Genomic DNA, 17,119 nt, shown 5'->3' with positions numbered 1-17,119 from the left:
ATTCATGGCTGTGTTCTTAGGCAAAATTGTGAGTGAGCCCACTCCCTTGGCTGAGAAGCAACCCCACACATGAATGGTCTCAGGATGCTTTACTGTTGGCATGACACAGGACTGATGGTAGCGCTCACCTTGTCTTCTCCGGACAAGCTTTTTTCCCGATGCCCCAAACAATCGGAAAGGGGATTCATCTTTGAAAATGACTTTACCCCAGTCCTCAGCAGTCCAATCCCTGTACCTTTTGCAGGATATCAGTCTGTCCCTGATGTTTTTCCTGGAGAGAAGTGGCTTCTTTGCTGCCCTTCTTGACACCAGGCCATCCTACAAAAGTCTTGCCTCACTGTGCGTGCAGATGCACTCACACCTGCCTGCTGCCATTCCTGAGCAAGCTCTGTACTGGTGGTGCCCCGATCCCGCAGCAGGTCCTGGTGCTTGCTGGGCTTTCTTGGGCGCCCTGAAGCCTTCTTCACAATAATTGAACCGTTCTCCTTGACGTTCTTGATGATCCGATAAATGGTTGATTTAGGTGCAATCTTACTGGCAGCAATAAACTTGCCAGGTGAAGCCCCTTTTGTGCAAAGCAATGATGACGGCACATGTTTCCTTGCAGGTAACCATGGTTGACAGATGAAGAACAATGATTCCAAGCACCACCCTCCTTTTGAAGCTTCCAGTCTGTTATTCGAAGTGATCTCCAGCCTTGTCCTCGTCAACACTCACAGCTGTGTTTACGAGATAATCACTGACATGATGTCAGCTGGTCCTTTTGTGGCAGGGCTGAAATGCAGTGGAAATATTTTTTGGGGAGATTCAGTTAATTTGCATGGCAAATAGGGACTTAATTGCAATTCATCTGATCACTCTTGATAACATTCTGGAGTATATGCAAATTGCCATCATACAAACTGAGGCAGCAGACTTGGTGAAAATTAATTTTCGTGTCATTCTCAAAACTTTTGGCCACGACTATATATATCATAGAAGAGTGTAATTGTTTTTAGGCCAGCTGTTTTTAGTCCACATGTTTGGGTTTTTAATGTAAAATGTTTTTGTTGTACTGTAAGTGTGTTTATAGTTTTGTTTAATGTTGTGTTAGTGTATGTAGGTTGTTTTGTCTGAAACGTTGTTGTTCCCCCTGCTGCTATTGGACCAGGTCTCTCTTGGAAAAGAGATATTATCTCAATGAGAAAAACCTGGATAAAAAAAGGTTAAACCCAAAAAATAAAATGCTTTTCGATGACGAAAATGTTGAATTGGAATTTGGTTCAATTCCTAAATTGATTGGAATTGAAACGAGCGGATATACTGTTCGGATATACCTCCCCCATCTGTCCTCCTGCATCACATCATCATCATTCTGTCTTTCTAGTGTGAACTACCTCCCCCATCTGTCCTCCTGCATCACATCATCATCATTCTGTCTTTCTAGGCTGAACTACCTCCCCCATCTGTTCTCCTGCATCACATCATCATCATTCTGTCTTTCTAGTGTGAACTACCTCCCCCATCTCTCCTCCAGCATCACATCATCATCATTCTGTCTTTCTAGGCTGAACTACCTCCTCCATCTCTCCTCCTGCATCACACCTCATCATTCTGTCTTTCTAGTGTGAACTACCTCCCCCATCTGTCCTCCTGCATCACATCATCATCATTCTGTCTTTCTAGTGTGAACTACCTCCCCCATCTGTCCTCCTGCATCACATCATCATCATTCTGTCTTTCTAATGTGAACTACCTCCCCCATCTGTCCTCCTGCATCACATCATCATCATTCTGTCTTTCTAGTGTGAACTACCTCCCCCATCTGTCCTCCTGCATCACATCATCATCATTCTGTCTTTCTAGTGTGTACTACCTCCCCCATCTGTCCTCCTGCATCACATCATCATCATTCTGTCTTTCTAGTGTGAACTACCTCCCCCATCTCTCCTCCTGCATCACACATCATCATTCTGTCTTTCTAATGTGAACTACCTCCCCCATCTGTCCTCCTGCATCACACATCATCATTCTGTCTTTCTAGTGTGAACTACCTCCCCCATCTCTCCTCCTGCATCACACATCATCATTGTGTCTTTCTAGTGTGAACTACCTCCCCCATCTCTCCTCCTGCATCACACATCATCATTCTGTCTTTCTAGTGTGAACTACCTCCCCCATCTCTCCTCCTGCATCACACATCATCATTCTGTCTTTCTAGTGTGAACTACCTCCCCCATCTCTCGTCCTGCATCACACATCATCATTCTGTCTTTCTAGTGTGAACTACCTCCCCCATCTCTCCTCCTGCATCACACATCATCATTCTGTCTTTCTAGTGTGAACTACCTCCCCCATCTCTCCTCCTGCATCACACATCATCATTCTGTCTTTCTAGTGTGAACTACCTCCCCCATCTCTCCTCCTGCATCACACATCATCATTCTGTCTTTCTAGTGTGAACTACCTCCCCCATCTCTCCTCCTGCATCACACATCACCATTCTGTCTTTCTAGTGTGAACTACCTCCCCCATCTCTCCTCCTGCATCACACATCATCATTCTGTCTTTCTAGTGTGAACTACCTCCCCCATCTCTCCTCCTGCATCACACATCATCATTCTGTCTTTCTAGTGTGAACTACCTCCCCCATCTCTCCTCCTGCATCACACATCATCATTCTGTCTTTCTAGTGTGAACTACCTCCCCCATCTCTCCTCCTGCATCACACATCATCATTCTGTCTTTCTAGTGTGAACTACCTCCCCCATCTCTCCTCCTGCATCACATCATCATCATTCTGTCTTTCTAGTGTGAACTACCTCCCCCATCTGTCCTCCTGCATCACACATCATCATTCTGTCTTTCTAGTGTGAACTACCTCCCCCATCTCTCCTCCTGCATCACACATCATCATTCTGTCTTTCTAGTGTGAACTACCTCCCCCATCTCTCCTCCTGCATCACACATCATCATTGTGTCTTTCTAGTGTGAACTACCTCCCCCATCTCTCCTCCTGCATCACACATCATCATTCTGTCTTTCTAGTGTGAACTACCTCCCCCATCTCTCCTCCTGCATCACACATCATCATTCTGTCTTTCTAGTGTGAACTACCTCCCCCATCTCTCGTCCTGCATCACACATCATCATTCTGTCTTTCTAGTGTGAACTACCTCCCCCATCTCTCCTCCTGCATCACACATCATCATTCTGTCTTTCTAGTGTGAACTACCTCCCCCATCTCTCCTCCTGCATCACACATCATCATTCTGTCTTTCTAGTGTGAACTACCTCCCCCATCTCTCCTCCTGCATCACACATCATCATTCTGTCTTTCTAGTGTGAACTACCTCCCCCATCTCTCCTCCTGCATCACACATCACCATTCTGTCTTTCTAGTGTGAACTACCTCCCCCATCTCTCCTCCTGCATCACACATCATCATTCTGTCTTTCTAGTGTGAACTACCTCCCCCATCTCTCCTCCTGCATCACACATCATCATTCTGTCTTTCTAGTGTGAACTACCTCCCCCATCTCTCCTCCTGCATCACACATCATCATTCTGTCTTTCTAGTGTGAACTACCTCCCCCATCTCTCCTCCTGCATCACACATCATCATTCTGTCTTTCTAGTGTGAACTACCTCCCCCATCTCTCCTCCTGCATCACATCATCATCATTCTGTCTTTCTAGTGTGAACTACCTCCCCCATCTGTCCTCCTGCATCACACATCATCATTCTGTCTTTCTAGTGTGAACTACCTCCCCCATCTCTCCTCCTGCATCACACATCATCATTCTGTCTTTCTAGTGTGAACTACCTCCCCCATCTCTCCTCCTGCATCACACATCATCATTCTGTCTTTCTAGTGTGAACTACCTCCCCCATCTCTCCTCCTGCATCACACTTCATCATTCTGTCTTTCAAGTGTGAACTACCTCCCCCATCTCTCCTCCTGCATCACACATCACCATTTTGTCTTTCTAGTGTGAACTACCTCCCCCATCTCTCCTCCTGCATCACACATCATCATTCTGTCTTTCTAGTGTGAACTACCTCCCCCATCTCTCCTCCTGCATCACACATCACCATTCTGTCTTTCTAGTGTGAACTACCTCTCCCATCTCTCCTCCTGCATCACACATCATCATTCTGTCTTTCTAGTGTGAACTACCTCCCCCATCTCTCCTCCTGCATCACACATCATCATTCTGTCTTTCTAGTGTGAACTACCTCCCCCATCTCTCCTCCTGCATCACACATCATCATTCTGTCTTTCTAGTGTGAACTACCTCCCCCATCTCTCCTCCTGCATCACACATCATCATTCTGTCTTTCTAGTGTGAACTACCTCCCCCATCTCTCCTCCTGCATCACACATCATCATTCTGTCTTTCTAGTGTGAACTACCTCCCCCATCTCTCCTCCTGCATCACACATCATCATTATGTCTTTCTAGTGTGAACTACCTCCCCCATCTCTCCTCCTGCACCACACATCACCATTCTGTCTTTCTTTTCTTATTATAACCCACCGTTGAAAAATACCAACAAATGGACATGGATTACAGAGAACAGAGAGGAATGAGGGACAGAGAACAGAGAGGAATGAGGGACAGAGAACAGAGAGGAATGAGGGACAGAAAACAGAGAGGAATGAGGGACAGAGAACAGAGAGGAATGAGGGACAGAGAACAGAGAGGAATGAGGGACAGAGAACAGAGAGGAATGAGGGACAGAGAACAGAGAGGAATGAGGGACAGAGAACAGAGAGGAATGAGGGACAGAGAATAGAGAGGAATGAGGGACAGAGAACAGAGAGGAGTGAGGGACAGAAAACAGAGAGGAATGAGGGACAGAAAACAGAGAGGAATGAGGGACAGAAAACAGAGAGGAATGAGGGACAGAAAACAGAGATGAATGAGGGACAGAGAACAGAGAGGAGTGAGGGACAGAAAACAGAGAGGAATGAGGGACAAATAACAGAGAGGAATGAGGGACAGAAAACAGAGAGGAATGAGGGACAGAGAAAAGAGAGGAATGAGGGACAGAAAACAGAGAGGAATGAGGGACAGAGAACAGAGAGGAATGAGGGACAGAGAACAGAGAGGAATGAGGGACAGAGAACAGAGAGGAATGAGGGACAGAGAACAGAGAGGAATGAGGGACAGAGAATAGTTATCATTTTGAAATGAATAACATAAGGAAAACGTTCAGAAACTGAAATATTTAAGAGCTGTGTTCATCCTAAAATCTCCACACTATGGTGAGGAGGAGATCTGACAGAAGACACTATGGTGAGGAGGAGATCTGATAGAAGACAATATGGTGAGGAGGATATCTGATAGAATACACTATGGTGAGGAGGAGATCTGATAGAAGACAATATGGTGAGGAGGAGATCTGATAGAAGACACTATGGTGAGGAGGAGATCTGATAGAAGACACTATGGTGAGGAGGAGATCTGATAGAAGACACTATGGTGAGGCGGGGGATCTGATAGAAGACACCATGGTGAGGAGGAGATCTGATAGAAGACACTATGGTGAGGAGGAGATCTGATAGAAGACACTATGGTGAGGAGGATATCTGATAGAAGACAATATGGTGAGGAGGATATCTGATAGAAGACACTATGGTGAGGAGGAGATCTGATAGAAGACACTATGGTGAGGAGGAGATCTGACAGAAGACACTATGGTGAGGAGGATATCTGATAGAAGACACTATGGTGAGGAGGAGATCTGATAGAAGACACTATGGTGAGGAGGAGATCTGATAGAAGACAATATGGTGAGGAGGATATCTGATAGAAGACACTATGGTGAGGAGGAGATCTGATAGAAGACACTATGGTGAGGAGGAGATCTGATAGAAGACACTATGGTGAGGAGGAGATCTGATAGAAGACACTATGGTGAGGCACGGGATCTGATAGAAGACACTATGGTGAGGAGGATATCTGATAGAAGACACTATGGTGAGGCGGGGGATCTGATAGAAGACACTATGGTGAGGAGGAGATCTGATAGAAGACACTATGGTGAGGAGGAGATCTGATAGAAGACACTATGGTGAGGAGGAGATCTGATAGAAGACACTATGGTGAGGAGGAGATCTGATAGAAGACACTATGGTGAGGAGGAGATCTGATAGAAGACACTATGGTGAGGAGGATATCTGATAGAAGACAATATGGTGAGGAGGAGATCTGATAGAAGACACTATGGTGAGGAGGAGATCTGATAGAAGACACTATGGTGAGGAGGAGATCTGATAGAAGACACTATGGTGAGGAGGATATCTGATAGAAGACAATATGGTGAGGAGGAGATCTGAGAGAAGACACTATGGTGAGGAGGAGATCTGATAGAAGACACTATGGTGAGGAGGATATCTGATAGAAGACACTATGGTGAGGAGGAGATCTGATAGAATACACTATGGTGAGGAGGAGATCTGATAGAAGACACTATGGTGAGGAGGATATCTGATAGAAGACACTATGGTGAGGAGGATATCTGATAGAAGACACTATGGTGAGGAGGAGATCTGATAGAAGACACTATGTTGAGGAGGAGATCTGATAGAAGACAATATGGTGAGGAGGAGATCTGATAGAAGACACTATGGTGAGGAGGAGATCTGATAGAAGACAATATGGTGAGGAGGAGATCTGATAGAAGACACTATGGTAAGGAGGAGATCTGATAGAAGACACTATGGTGAGGAGGCGATCTGATAGAAAACACTATGGTGAGGAGGAGATCTGATAGAAGACACTATGGTGAGGAGGAGATCTGATAGAAGACACTATGGTGAGGAGGAGATCTGATAGAAGACACTATGGTGAGGAGGAGATCTGACGGGATGTCTCAGAGGAGAGGGGAGGTTGGACGGGATGTCTCAGAGGAAAGGGGAGGTTGGATGGAATGTCTCAGAGGAGAGGGGAGGTTGGATGGGATGTCTCAGAGGAAAGGGGAGGTTGGATGGGATGTCTCAGAGGAGAGGGGAGGTTGGATGGGATGTCTCTTGGGAGAGGGGAGATTGGATGGGACGTCTCAGAGGAGAGGGGAGGTTGGTTCGGATGTCTCTTGGGAGAGGGGAGGTTGGATGGGATGTCTCTTGGGAGAGGGGAGGTTGGTTGGGATGTCTCAGAGGAGAGGGGAGGTTGGATGGGATGTCTCAGAGGAGATGGGAGGTTGGTTGGGGTGTCTCAGAGGAGAGGGGAGGTTGGTTGGGATGTCTCAGAGGAGAGGAGAGGTTGGTTGGGATGGCTCTTGGGAGAGGGGAGGTTGGATGGGATGTATCTTGGGAGAGGGGAGGTTGGTTGGGATGTCTCTTGTTAGAGGGGAGGTTGGATGGGATGTCTCTTGGGAGAGGGGAGGTTGGTTGGGATGTCTCAGAGGAGAGGGGAGGTTGGATGGGATATCTCTTGGGAGAGGGGAGGTTGGTTGGGATGTCTCTTGGGAGAGGGGAGGTTGGTTGGGATGTCTCAGAGGAGAGGGGAGGTTGGATGGGATATCTCTTGGGAGAGGGGAGGTTGGTTGGGATGTCTCTTGGGAGAGGGGAGGTTGGTTGGGATGTCTCTTGGGAGAGGGGAGGTTGGTTGGGATGTCTCAGAGGAGATTGAAGGTTGGACTAGATGTCTCAGAGGAGAGGGGAGGTTGGCTGGGATGTCTCAGAGGAGAGGGGGGGTTGGTTGGGATGTCTCAGAGGAGAGGGGAGGTTGGTTGGGATGTCTCAGAGGAGAGGGGAGGTTGGTTGGGATGTCTCAGAGGAGATTGAAGGTTGGACGAGATGTCTCAGAGGAGAGGGGAGGTTGGACGGAATGCCCTGACAGTGTTGTTAGCTTTACATCTAGATTACTAATCAATGCAGGAGAACAGAGAGGCGAGGAAGGAGGAACGGGGCACACAACTGTTTATAAGACACCCAGCTATTCATTCAATCAATTATTCATTAATTCATTCATTGATTTGTTTGTTTGTTCACTCCTCCCTCCCTCCCCGTCCCTCCCCGTACCATCCCTCCCTCCCTGCCACCACCCCCCTCCCTCCCTCCCTCCCTCCCTCCCTCCCTCCCTCCCTCCCTCCCTCCCTCCCTCCCTCCCTCCCTCCCTCCCTCCCTCCCTCCCCCACCCCTCCCCCACCCTTCCCCCCCCCCTCCCCCCTCCCTCCCCATACCATCCCTCCCTCCCTGCCACCCCCCCTCCCCCTTCCCTCCCTCTGTATTACGTCTTACCCTCTGGAAGTCACAGTGTGGGTTGAGGCAGGTAACAGGTTTACAGATGGTGATGTCACTATAGCATGTACACTCCTGACAGGAGTCTGGTCTCCACGACGTGTTGTTCTGTGAACATAAACAACAACATTCGTGAGTCCATAAAGTCCATCATTGTAAAAAGCATTTTCGTGAGCAGTTACTGACAATGCAGAGTTTCAACTTATTCCATAGCATCTTAGTTATTCCATAGCATCTTATTTATTCCATAGCATCTTAGTTATTCCATAGCATCTTAGTTATTCCATAGCATCTTAGTTATTCCATAGCATCTTATTCAAGTTCCCACAGAGGAGGTATGGGATATTTTACTGTGTTTCCAAGACAAAACCCATTAAAAACAAAACAGAGTCAGTTAGTTGAATAAAAAGCAGGTCAGGTTGAATTGGAATTATAATATCAAACACAGACGACACCTCCTGCGGGTTCATATTTGCGTTTCAACAGGGATTGAAGACAGCTATCGTACAGTACTCACGTCTGCTGTCAGACACTTCCCTGTGTCTTGGTCTTATTGTGACACTTACAAACACAATCGCAGCCCGACAACGTCCTGAAATAATACATCTGAGAGTGGGGCTGTTGTTTCCGAACTAAAGAGACTAAAGGCCCCCTTTGATTCTTCTGAGAAAGCAGAGTGGTTGGATGTAGTACTTCAAAAAACGTAGAGAGGGAAAACCAAAGGCTTTTTGAATGAAAATGACAAAGTATAAATCTGATAACTCTGAATACTGAAAATAGAGTTGCTATGGAAAACCTGTACAGAACCTGACACAAAGATAGGGATTAAAGACAAATGTGCCCTGAGGTGTGTGTCTAAAAGAGAGAGAGAGAGAGAGAGAGAGAGAGAGCACAGAGAGAGAGAGCGCAAGAGAGAGAGAGAGCGCAAGAGAGAGAGAGAGAGAGAGAACAGATAGAGAGAGAGAGACAGAGAGAGAGAGCGCAAGAGAGAGAGAGAGAGAGAGGAGAGAGTGAAGAGAGAGAGAGGACAGAGAGAGAGAGAGAGAGGGAGAGAGAGAGAGGGAGAGAGAGAGGGAGACAGAGAGAGAGAGAGAGAGAGAGGAGAGAGAGAAAGCACAAGAGGGAGAGAGAGACAGAGAGAGAAATACTTGAATCAGTCATAGAGCCCATTGCCCTTTATGGTTGTGAGGTCTGGGGTCCGCTCACCAACCAAGACTTCACAAAATGGGACAAACACCAAATTGAGACTCTGCATGCAGAATTCTGCAAAAATATCCTCCGTGTACAACGTAGAACACCAAATAATGCATGCAGAGCAGAATTAGGCCGATATCCACTAATTATCAAAATCCAGAAAAGAGCCGTTAAATTCTATAACCACCTAAAAGGAAGCGATTCCCAAACCTTCCATAACAAAGCCATCACCTACAGAGAGATGAACTTGGAGAAGAGTCCCCTAAGCAAGCTGGTCCTGGGGCTCTGTTCACAAACACAAACACACCCTACAGAGCCCCAAGACAGCAGCACAATTAGACCCAACCAAATCATGAGAAAACAAAAAGATAATTACTTGACACATTGGAAAGAATTAACAAAAAAACTGAGCAAACTAGAATGCTATTTGGCCCTACACAGAGAGTACACAGTGGCAGAATACCTGACCACTGTGACTGACCCAAAATTAAGGAAAGCTTTGACTATGTACAGACTCAGTGAGCATAGCCTTGCTATTGAGAAAGGCCGCCGTAGGCAGACATGGCTCTCAAGAGAAGACAGGCTATGTGCTCACTGCCACAAAATGAGGTGGAAACTGAGCTGCACTTCCTAACCTCCTGCCCAATGTATGACCATATTAGAGAGACATATTTCCCTCAGATTACACAGATCCACAAAGAATTCGAAAACAAATCCAATTTTGATAAACTCCCATTTCTATTGGGTGAAATTCCACAGTGTGCCATCACAGCAGCAAGATTTGTGATCTGTTGCCACGAGAAAAGGGCAACCAGTGAAGAACAAACACCATTGTAAATACAACCCATATTTATGCTTATTTATTTTATCTTGTGTCCTTTAACCATTTCTACATTGTTAAAACACTGTATATATATAATATGACATTTGTAATGTCTTTTTTGTTTTGAAACGTCTGTATGTGTGATGTTTACTGTTAATTTGTATTGTTTATTTCACTTTATATATTCACTTTATATATTATCTACCTCACTTGCTTTGGCAATGTTAACACATGTTTCCCATGCCAATAAAGCCCTTGAATTGAATTGAGAGAGAGAGAGTGGAGAGAGAGAGGAGAGAGAGAGAGAGCGCAAGAGGGAGAGAGAGAGAGGAGAGAGAGAGAGGAGAGAGAGGAGAGCACAAGGTTATATTTCAGAGACCAGTCCACTAGGAACCAGTGAAGAGGTCTAGTCTACAGAGACCAGTCCACTAGGAACCAGATCATACAGAGTTAAACTTCAACATATAAGAATTTGTTGATTAGGCATAAACTAGTGCATACTGCCTACCAACGGATGCCTGTTAGTTTATCTTATAGCCACGGATGAACCAAAATCTACATGTGACTCATTCCAGGAAACCAGGTGTATGTCGGGCATCACTACTTCACAGGAGAGCCATTTAAACATTTTCCCCCATCAAATTAAATCAAATCAAATGTTATTGGTCACATACACATGGTTAGCAGATGTTATTGGTCACATACACATGGTTAGCAGATGTTATTGGTCACATACACATGGTTAGCAGATGTTATTGGTCACATACACATGGTTATCAGATGTTATTGGTCACATACACATGGTTAGCAGATGATATTGGTCACAGACACATGGTTAGCAGATGTTATTGGTCACATACACATGGTTAGCAGATGTTATTGGTCACATACACATGGTTAGCAGATGTTATTGCGAGTGTAGCGAAATGCTTGTGAGTGTAGCGAGCGAGTGTTGCGAGTGTAGCAAAACAACACTCTGGATAACATAAAAACAGCCTAACCAGCTCTGCTAGGGTGAATAAAATGGTCAGAGTGAGGTGTTCTCTCATTGGTGTAGAAAGTAGCTAGCAAGCTAGCCAATGTTAGCCAATTAGCTTGGGTGCTTGACTGCTCTTGTTAGGTCAGAAAGCTCGGCTCAACTCGACTTCTCGGTCAGAGCGTCCAGTGTGCACTCTGAAAGCTCCGAGAGCGAAACGCTCAGAATTTACGAGCTCACTTTGGCACTCCAGATAAAATTTACGAACACACCCATAGTATAAACCATCCTTTAGTCGTGGAATTGTTTGTTGTTTAGTAGATGGCCTCACGTGTGAATCCTTAAAGAGATGGGTGGGGCTAAAACTTAAGAGAACGATGCTGAATGGGTGTAGACAAAGGAGAGCTGCCTCGTAGGTACCAAAACATTCATAGGCCATTTTCTCAAAAAGTGAGGTTACAAGTTTATCAACTTTCAAAGCAGAATTACTTTCCCATTGTTTCTCAGCTGTAGTGTATGATGTACCATTTTGTAGCTCTGAATCTCTACTTTTATCCAATGCAAAAAAAACATTTCAAATGTAGCTATAAATGATCGAATCGAGCCGCTCGGTCACATTAACCCGTATGGGCTGTTCATATACACTACAGGACTGCATGTCGAAACATCTCATTCCAAAATCATGGACATTAATATGGAGTTGGTCCCCCCTTTGCTGCTATAACAGCCTTCACTCTTCTGGGAAGGCTTTCCACTAGATGTTGGAACATTGCTGCGGGGACTTGCTTTCTTTCAGCCTCAAGATCATTAGTGAGGTTGGGCTCTGATGTTGGGGCGATTAGGCCTGGCTCGCAGTTGGCGTTCTAATTCATCCCAAATGTGTTTGAAGGGGTTGAGGTCAGGGCTCTGTGCAGGCCTTTCAAGTTCTTCCACACCGAACTCGACAAACCATTTCTGTATGGACCTCAATTTGTGCACAGGGGCATTGTCATGCTGAAACAGGAAAGGGCCCCAAACTGTTGCCACAAAGTTGGAAGGGTACAATCGTCTAGAATGTCATTGTATGCCACAGAGTTAAGATTTCCCTTCACTGGAACTAAAGGGCCCGAACCATGGAAAACCGCCCCAGACCATTATTCCTCCTCCACCAAACTTTACAGTTGACACTATGCATTTGGGCAGGTAGCGTTCTCCTGGCATCCGCCAAACCTCGATTAGTCTGTCAGACTGCCAGATGGTGAAGCGTGATTCATCACTCCAGAGAATGCCTTTCCACTGCTCCAGAGTCCAATGGCGGTGAGCTTTACACTGCTCCAGCTGACGCTTGGTATTGTGCATGGTGATCTTAGGCTTCTGCTCGGCTGTTGTTGTGCTGATGTTGCTTCCAGAGGCAGTTTGGAATTCAGTAGTGAGTGTTGCAACCGAGGACAGATGATTTTAACTCGCTTCAGCACTCGGCGGTCCCGTTCTGTGATCTTGTGTGGCAGGCGGTATGGAGAGGGAGTGAGAGAAGGAGAGAGGGAGAGGGATGAGGGAGAGGAGGAGAGGGAGAGGTATGGAGAGGGAGGGAGAGAAGGAGAGAGGGAGAGGGATGAGGGAGAGGAGGAGAGGGAGAGGTATGGAGAGGAAGAGAAGGGAGGAGGGAGAGGGAGGGAGAGGTGGACAAATATGGAGAGGGAGGGAGAGAAGGAGAGGTATGGAGAGAAGGAGAGGTATGGAGAAGAAGGGAGTGGAGGAAATGGAGAGAAGGGAGGGAGAGGAGAAGAGGGAGGAAAAGGAGGAAAGGGAGGAGAGGGAGGGAGAGGAGGGACAGGTTTGGATAGGAGGAGGGAGGAAAAGGAGTAGAGGGAGGAGAGGGAGGGAGAGGAGGGACATGTTTGGAGGTAGGAGAGGGAGGAAAAGGAGGAGAGGGAGGGGGAGGAGGGAGGGAGAGGAGGAGTTATATGGAGAGGGAGGGAGGGAAAGGAGGAGTGGGAGGGAGAGGAGAAGAGGGAGGGAAATGTGGAGTGGGAGGGAGAGGAGAAGAGGGAGGGAAAGGGGAGTGGGAGGGAGAGGAGAAGAGGGAGGGAGGGAAAGGGGGAGTGGGGGGGAGAGGAGAAGAGGGAGGGAGGGAAAGGGGGAGAGGGAGGGAGAGCTGGTGATAACATGGTTCAGAGTCACCTTCAGAAGAGTCACTCAACATAGACGTCTTAATGTTAGACCCAGCCTTAGGTCTCAGTCAATAACAACTGATTTTAGATCAGTTCTGGTTGGGTTAAATGCAGAAGACACATTTCAGTTGAATGCATTCAGTTGTCTAGGTATCCCCCTTTCCTGACCCTTTTCTCTTACGTCCTGGTTGATGGAAAATCAACCAAACTGTCCTGGGACCAGCTGTTGAGAGCATGAAAAGTAACTAAGTAAATAATGTCTTAGGAATTTAAGAGTCAAGAAAGGTCTCTGATAAACGGGGAAATTGAAACAGACCTGGGTTCAAACAGGATCTGAAATCTTCCGCATACCTCAACTGTGCTAGATTGATCTTTGCAAGCGCAATGGAACCAGTGGAATACTCTCTAAAAGTGCAACGCCAACCCATGCACTCCAGACAGCTCAAGTCAAAGCTCAAAGTATTTAAACCATTTTGAAAACTATTTGAACCCAGGTGGGAGGGAAACATTGTAACACTGAGAGCATGGCAGGGGTCTGATGAGCCAAGTGTTTGGTGGGATATCCCTGTCCTGTCCTCTACTCTGCGCTCCTCACTGTGTGAGCGTCAGGAATGTAGAGCTTCTCTATCTGGATCGGAAGGAAACCATACGTAAGGATTTCATTTGTGACATCCAATCTCCAGAATATGAATCCAGAACAGGAATCTAGAACAGGAATCCAAAACAGGAATCCAGAACATGAATCCAGAACAGGATTCCAGAACAGGAATCCAGAACAGGAATCCAGAACAGGAATCCAAAACAGGTTTTCAGAACAGGAATCCAGAACAGGAATCCAAAACAGGAATTCAGAACAGGAATGTAAAAAAGGTTTTCAGAACAGGAATCCAGAACAGGAATCCAAAACAGGAATTCAGAACAGGAATCCAGAACAGGAATCCAAAACAGGAATCCAAAACAGGAATCCAAAACAGGTTTTCAGAACAGGAATCCAGAACAGGAATCGAAAACATGAATTCAGAACAGGAATCCAGAACATGAATCCAGAACAGGATTCCAGAACAGGAATCCAGAACAGGAATCCAGAACAGGAATCCAAAACAGGAATTCAGAACAGGAATCCAAAACAGGAATCGAGAACAGGAATCCAGAACAGGAATCCAAAACAGGAATTCAGAACAGGAATCCAGAACAGGAATTCAGAACAGGAATCCAGAACAGGAATCCAGAACAGGAATCCAGAACAGGAATCCAGAACATGAATCCAGAACAGGAATCCAGAACAGGAATTCAGAGAGTGATTTGGAAGGAGTTGTTTTTGTGAAGAGCTATTATTTAATTTCAAGGCTACACAATGATGAAAGAAGATGGCTATACAGCAACATACAGGAAGACTGCCAAAGCTTTGTAGGGTAAATAAACTACTGTACCTCAAAATGTTACGCTATGACTTGCAGTACTCCTGGACATGCTGACTGACATTGCCTCTGTTTAGATTCCTTCATAAATTCCTACAGAAACACCAGTTGAATAGACTGTGAAGGAATGGATGTTCGAAACAATAGACTGTGAAAGAACTAGATGTTCAAAACAATAAAACTGTGAAAGACTGGATGTTCGAAACAATAGACTGTGAAAGAACTAGATGTTCAAAACAATAATACTGTGAAAGACTGGATGTTCAAAACAATAGACTGTGAAAGAACTAGATGTTCAAAACAATAGATTGTGAAAGACTGGATGTTCAAAACAATAGACTGTGAAAGAACTAGATGTTCAAAACAATAGACTGTGAAAGAACTGGATGTTCAAAACAATAGACTGTGAAAGAACTAGATGTTCAAAACAATAAAACTGTGAAAGAACTAGATGTTCAAAACAATAAAACTGTGAAAGACTGGATGTTCAAAACAATAGACTGTGAAAGAACTAGATGTTCAAAACAATAGACTGTGAAAGAACTAGATGTTCAAAACAATAGACTGTGAAAGAACTAGATGTTCAAAACAATAAAACTGTGAAAGAACTAGATGTTCAAAACAATAAAACTGTGAAAGAACTAGATGTTCGAAACAATAGACTGTGAAAGAACTAGATGTTCAAAACAATAAAACTGTGAAAGAACTAGATGTTCAAAACAATAAAACTGTGAAAGAACTAGATGTTCGAAACAATAGACTGTGAAAGAACTAGATGTTCAAAACAATAAAACTGTGAAAGAACTAGATGTTCAAAACAATAAAACTGTGAAAGAACTAGATGTTCGAAACAATAGACTGTGAAAGAACTAGATGTTCAAAACAATAAAATTGTGAAAGAACTAGATGTTCAAAACAATAGACTGTGAAAGAACTAGATGTTCAAAACAATAGACTGTGAAAGAACTAGATGTTCAAAACAATAAAACTGTGAAAGAACTAGATGTTCAAAACAATAAAACTGTGAAAGAACTAGATGTTCGAAACAATAGACTGTGAAAGAACTAGATGTTCAAAACAATAGACTGTGAAAGAACTAGATGTTCGAAACATAAGTGCACCGTAGATCACTTAAACATCACCTCCAATCAGAAACAAAAGTCTTCCTAAACCCCACAAAATGAGTCACGGAGTGTCACCGCTTTTCTTTATAGAACCAAAAAGGGTTCTATCGCTTGATACAATGTTTCAAAAATTATTAACATTTAAATATAGAACCCCAAGGGTTCTTCTTCACTAAACCAAACATAGTTCCACATAGAATCCTGCATGGTGAGATTGCAAATACTAATAAATAGTCATTATTTAGTTAAGAATATAATATTTAAAAAAACAATTCAATCATGAACAAAAGAATACCAGCATTGTTTTTGAGGTTTTATTGTCATTATATGTAAATGGGGTTTGGAAATATGCACTGGTGGCCAGGAAGGCATCTGTTTGATTGATTGATGGGACAAGTCGTACCAACTCCGGCTGACTTCTCTATAGAACAGTACAGTATGGGTTGTTGTCTGGCTGACTTCACTATAGAACAGTACAGTATGGGTTGTCTGGCTGACTTCTCTATAGAGCAGTACAGTAGGGGTTGTTGTCTGGCTGACTTCTCTATAGAACAGTACAGTATGGGTTGTTGTCTGGCTGACTTCTCTATAGAACAGTACAGTATGGGTTGTTGTCTGGCTGACTTCACTATAGAACAGTACAGTATGGGTTGTTGTCTGGCTGACTTCACTATAGAACAGTACAGTATGGGTTGTCTGGCTGATTCTCTATAGAACAGTACAGTATGGGTTGTTGTCTGGCTGACTTCTCTATAGAACAGTACAGTATGGGTTGTCTGGCTGACTTCTCTATAGAACAGTACAGTATGGGTTGTGGTCTGGCTGACTTCTCTATAGAACAGTACAGTATGGGTTGTTGTCTGGCAGACTTTTCTATAGAACAGTACAGTATGGGTTGTTGTCTGGCTGACTTCTCTATAGAACAGTACAGTATGGGTTGTTGTCTGGCTGACTTCTCTATAGAACAGTACAGTATGGGTTGTGGTCTGGCTGACTTCTCTATAGAACAGTACAGTATGGGTTGTTGTCTGGCTGACTTCTCTATAGAACAGTACAGTATGGTTTGTCTGGCTGACTTCTCTATAGAACAGTACAGTATGGGTTGTTGTCTGGCTGACTTCTCTATAGAACAGTACAGTACTAGTTGTTGTCTGGCTGACTTCTCTATAGAACAGTACAGTATTGGTTGTTGCCTGGCTGACTTC

At 44.8% G+C, this 17,119-nt stretch overlaps 1 protein-coding gene across 3 annotated transcripts in view; it reads right to left on the bottom strand.

Annotated features, from left to right (window-relative positions):
- The window catches only part of fras1 (Fraser extracellular matrix complex subunit 1), a 352,007-nt gene that overhangs the window by 210,768 nt on the left and 124,120 nt on the right, over positions 1 to 17,119 (bottom strand). For all 3 annotated transcript variants that reach the window (XM_036936462.1, XM_036936463.1, XM_036936464.1), the window contains exon 3: positions 8,230 to 8,337. In XM_036936462.1, the coding sequence (XP_036792357.1) occupies positions 8,230 to 8,337 (108 nt within the window). The remainder of the gene's footprint in view (positions 1 to 8,229; positions 8,338 to 17,119) is intronic.

This window comes from Oncorhynchus mykiss, chromosome 11, assembly GCF_013265735.2.
Source record: "Oncorhynchus mykiss isolate Arlee chromosome 11, USDA_OmykA_1.1, whole genome shotgun sequence".
Lineage (NCBI taxonomy): Eukaryota > Metazoa > Chordata > Actinopteri > Salmoniformes > Salmonidae > Oncorhynchus > Oncorhynchus mykiss.
This window is presented reverse-complemented; position numbering and strand designations above follow the sequence as displayed.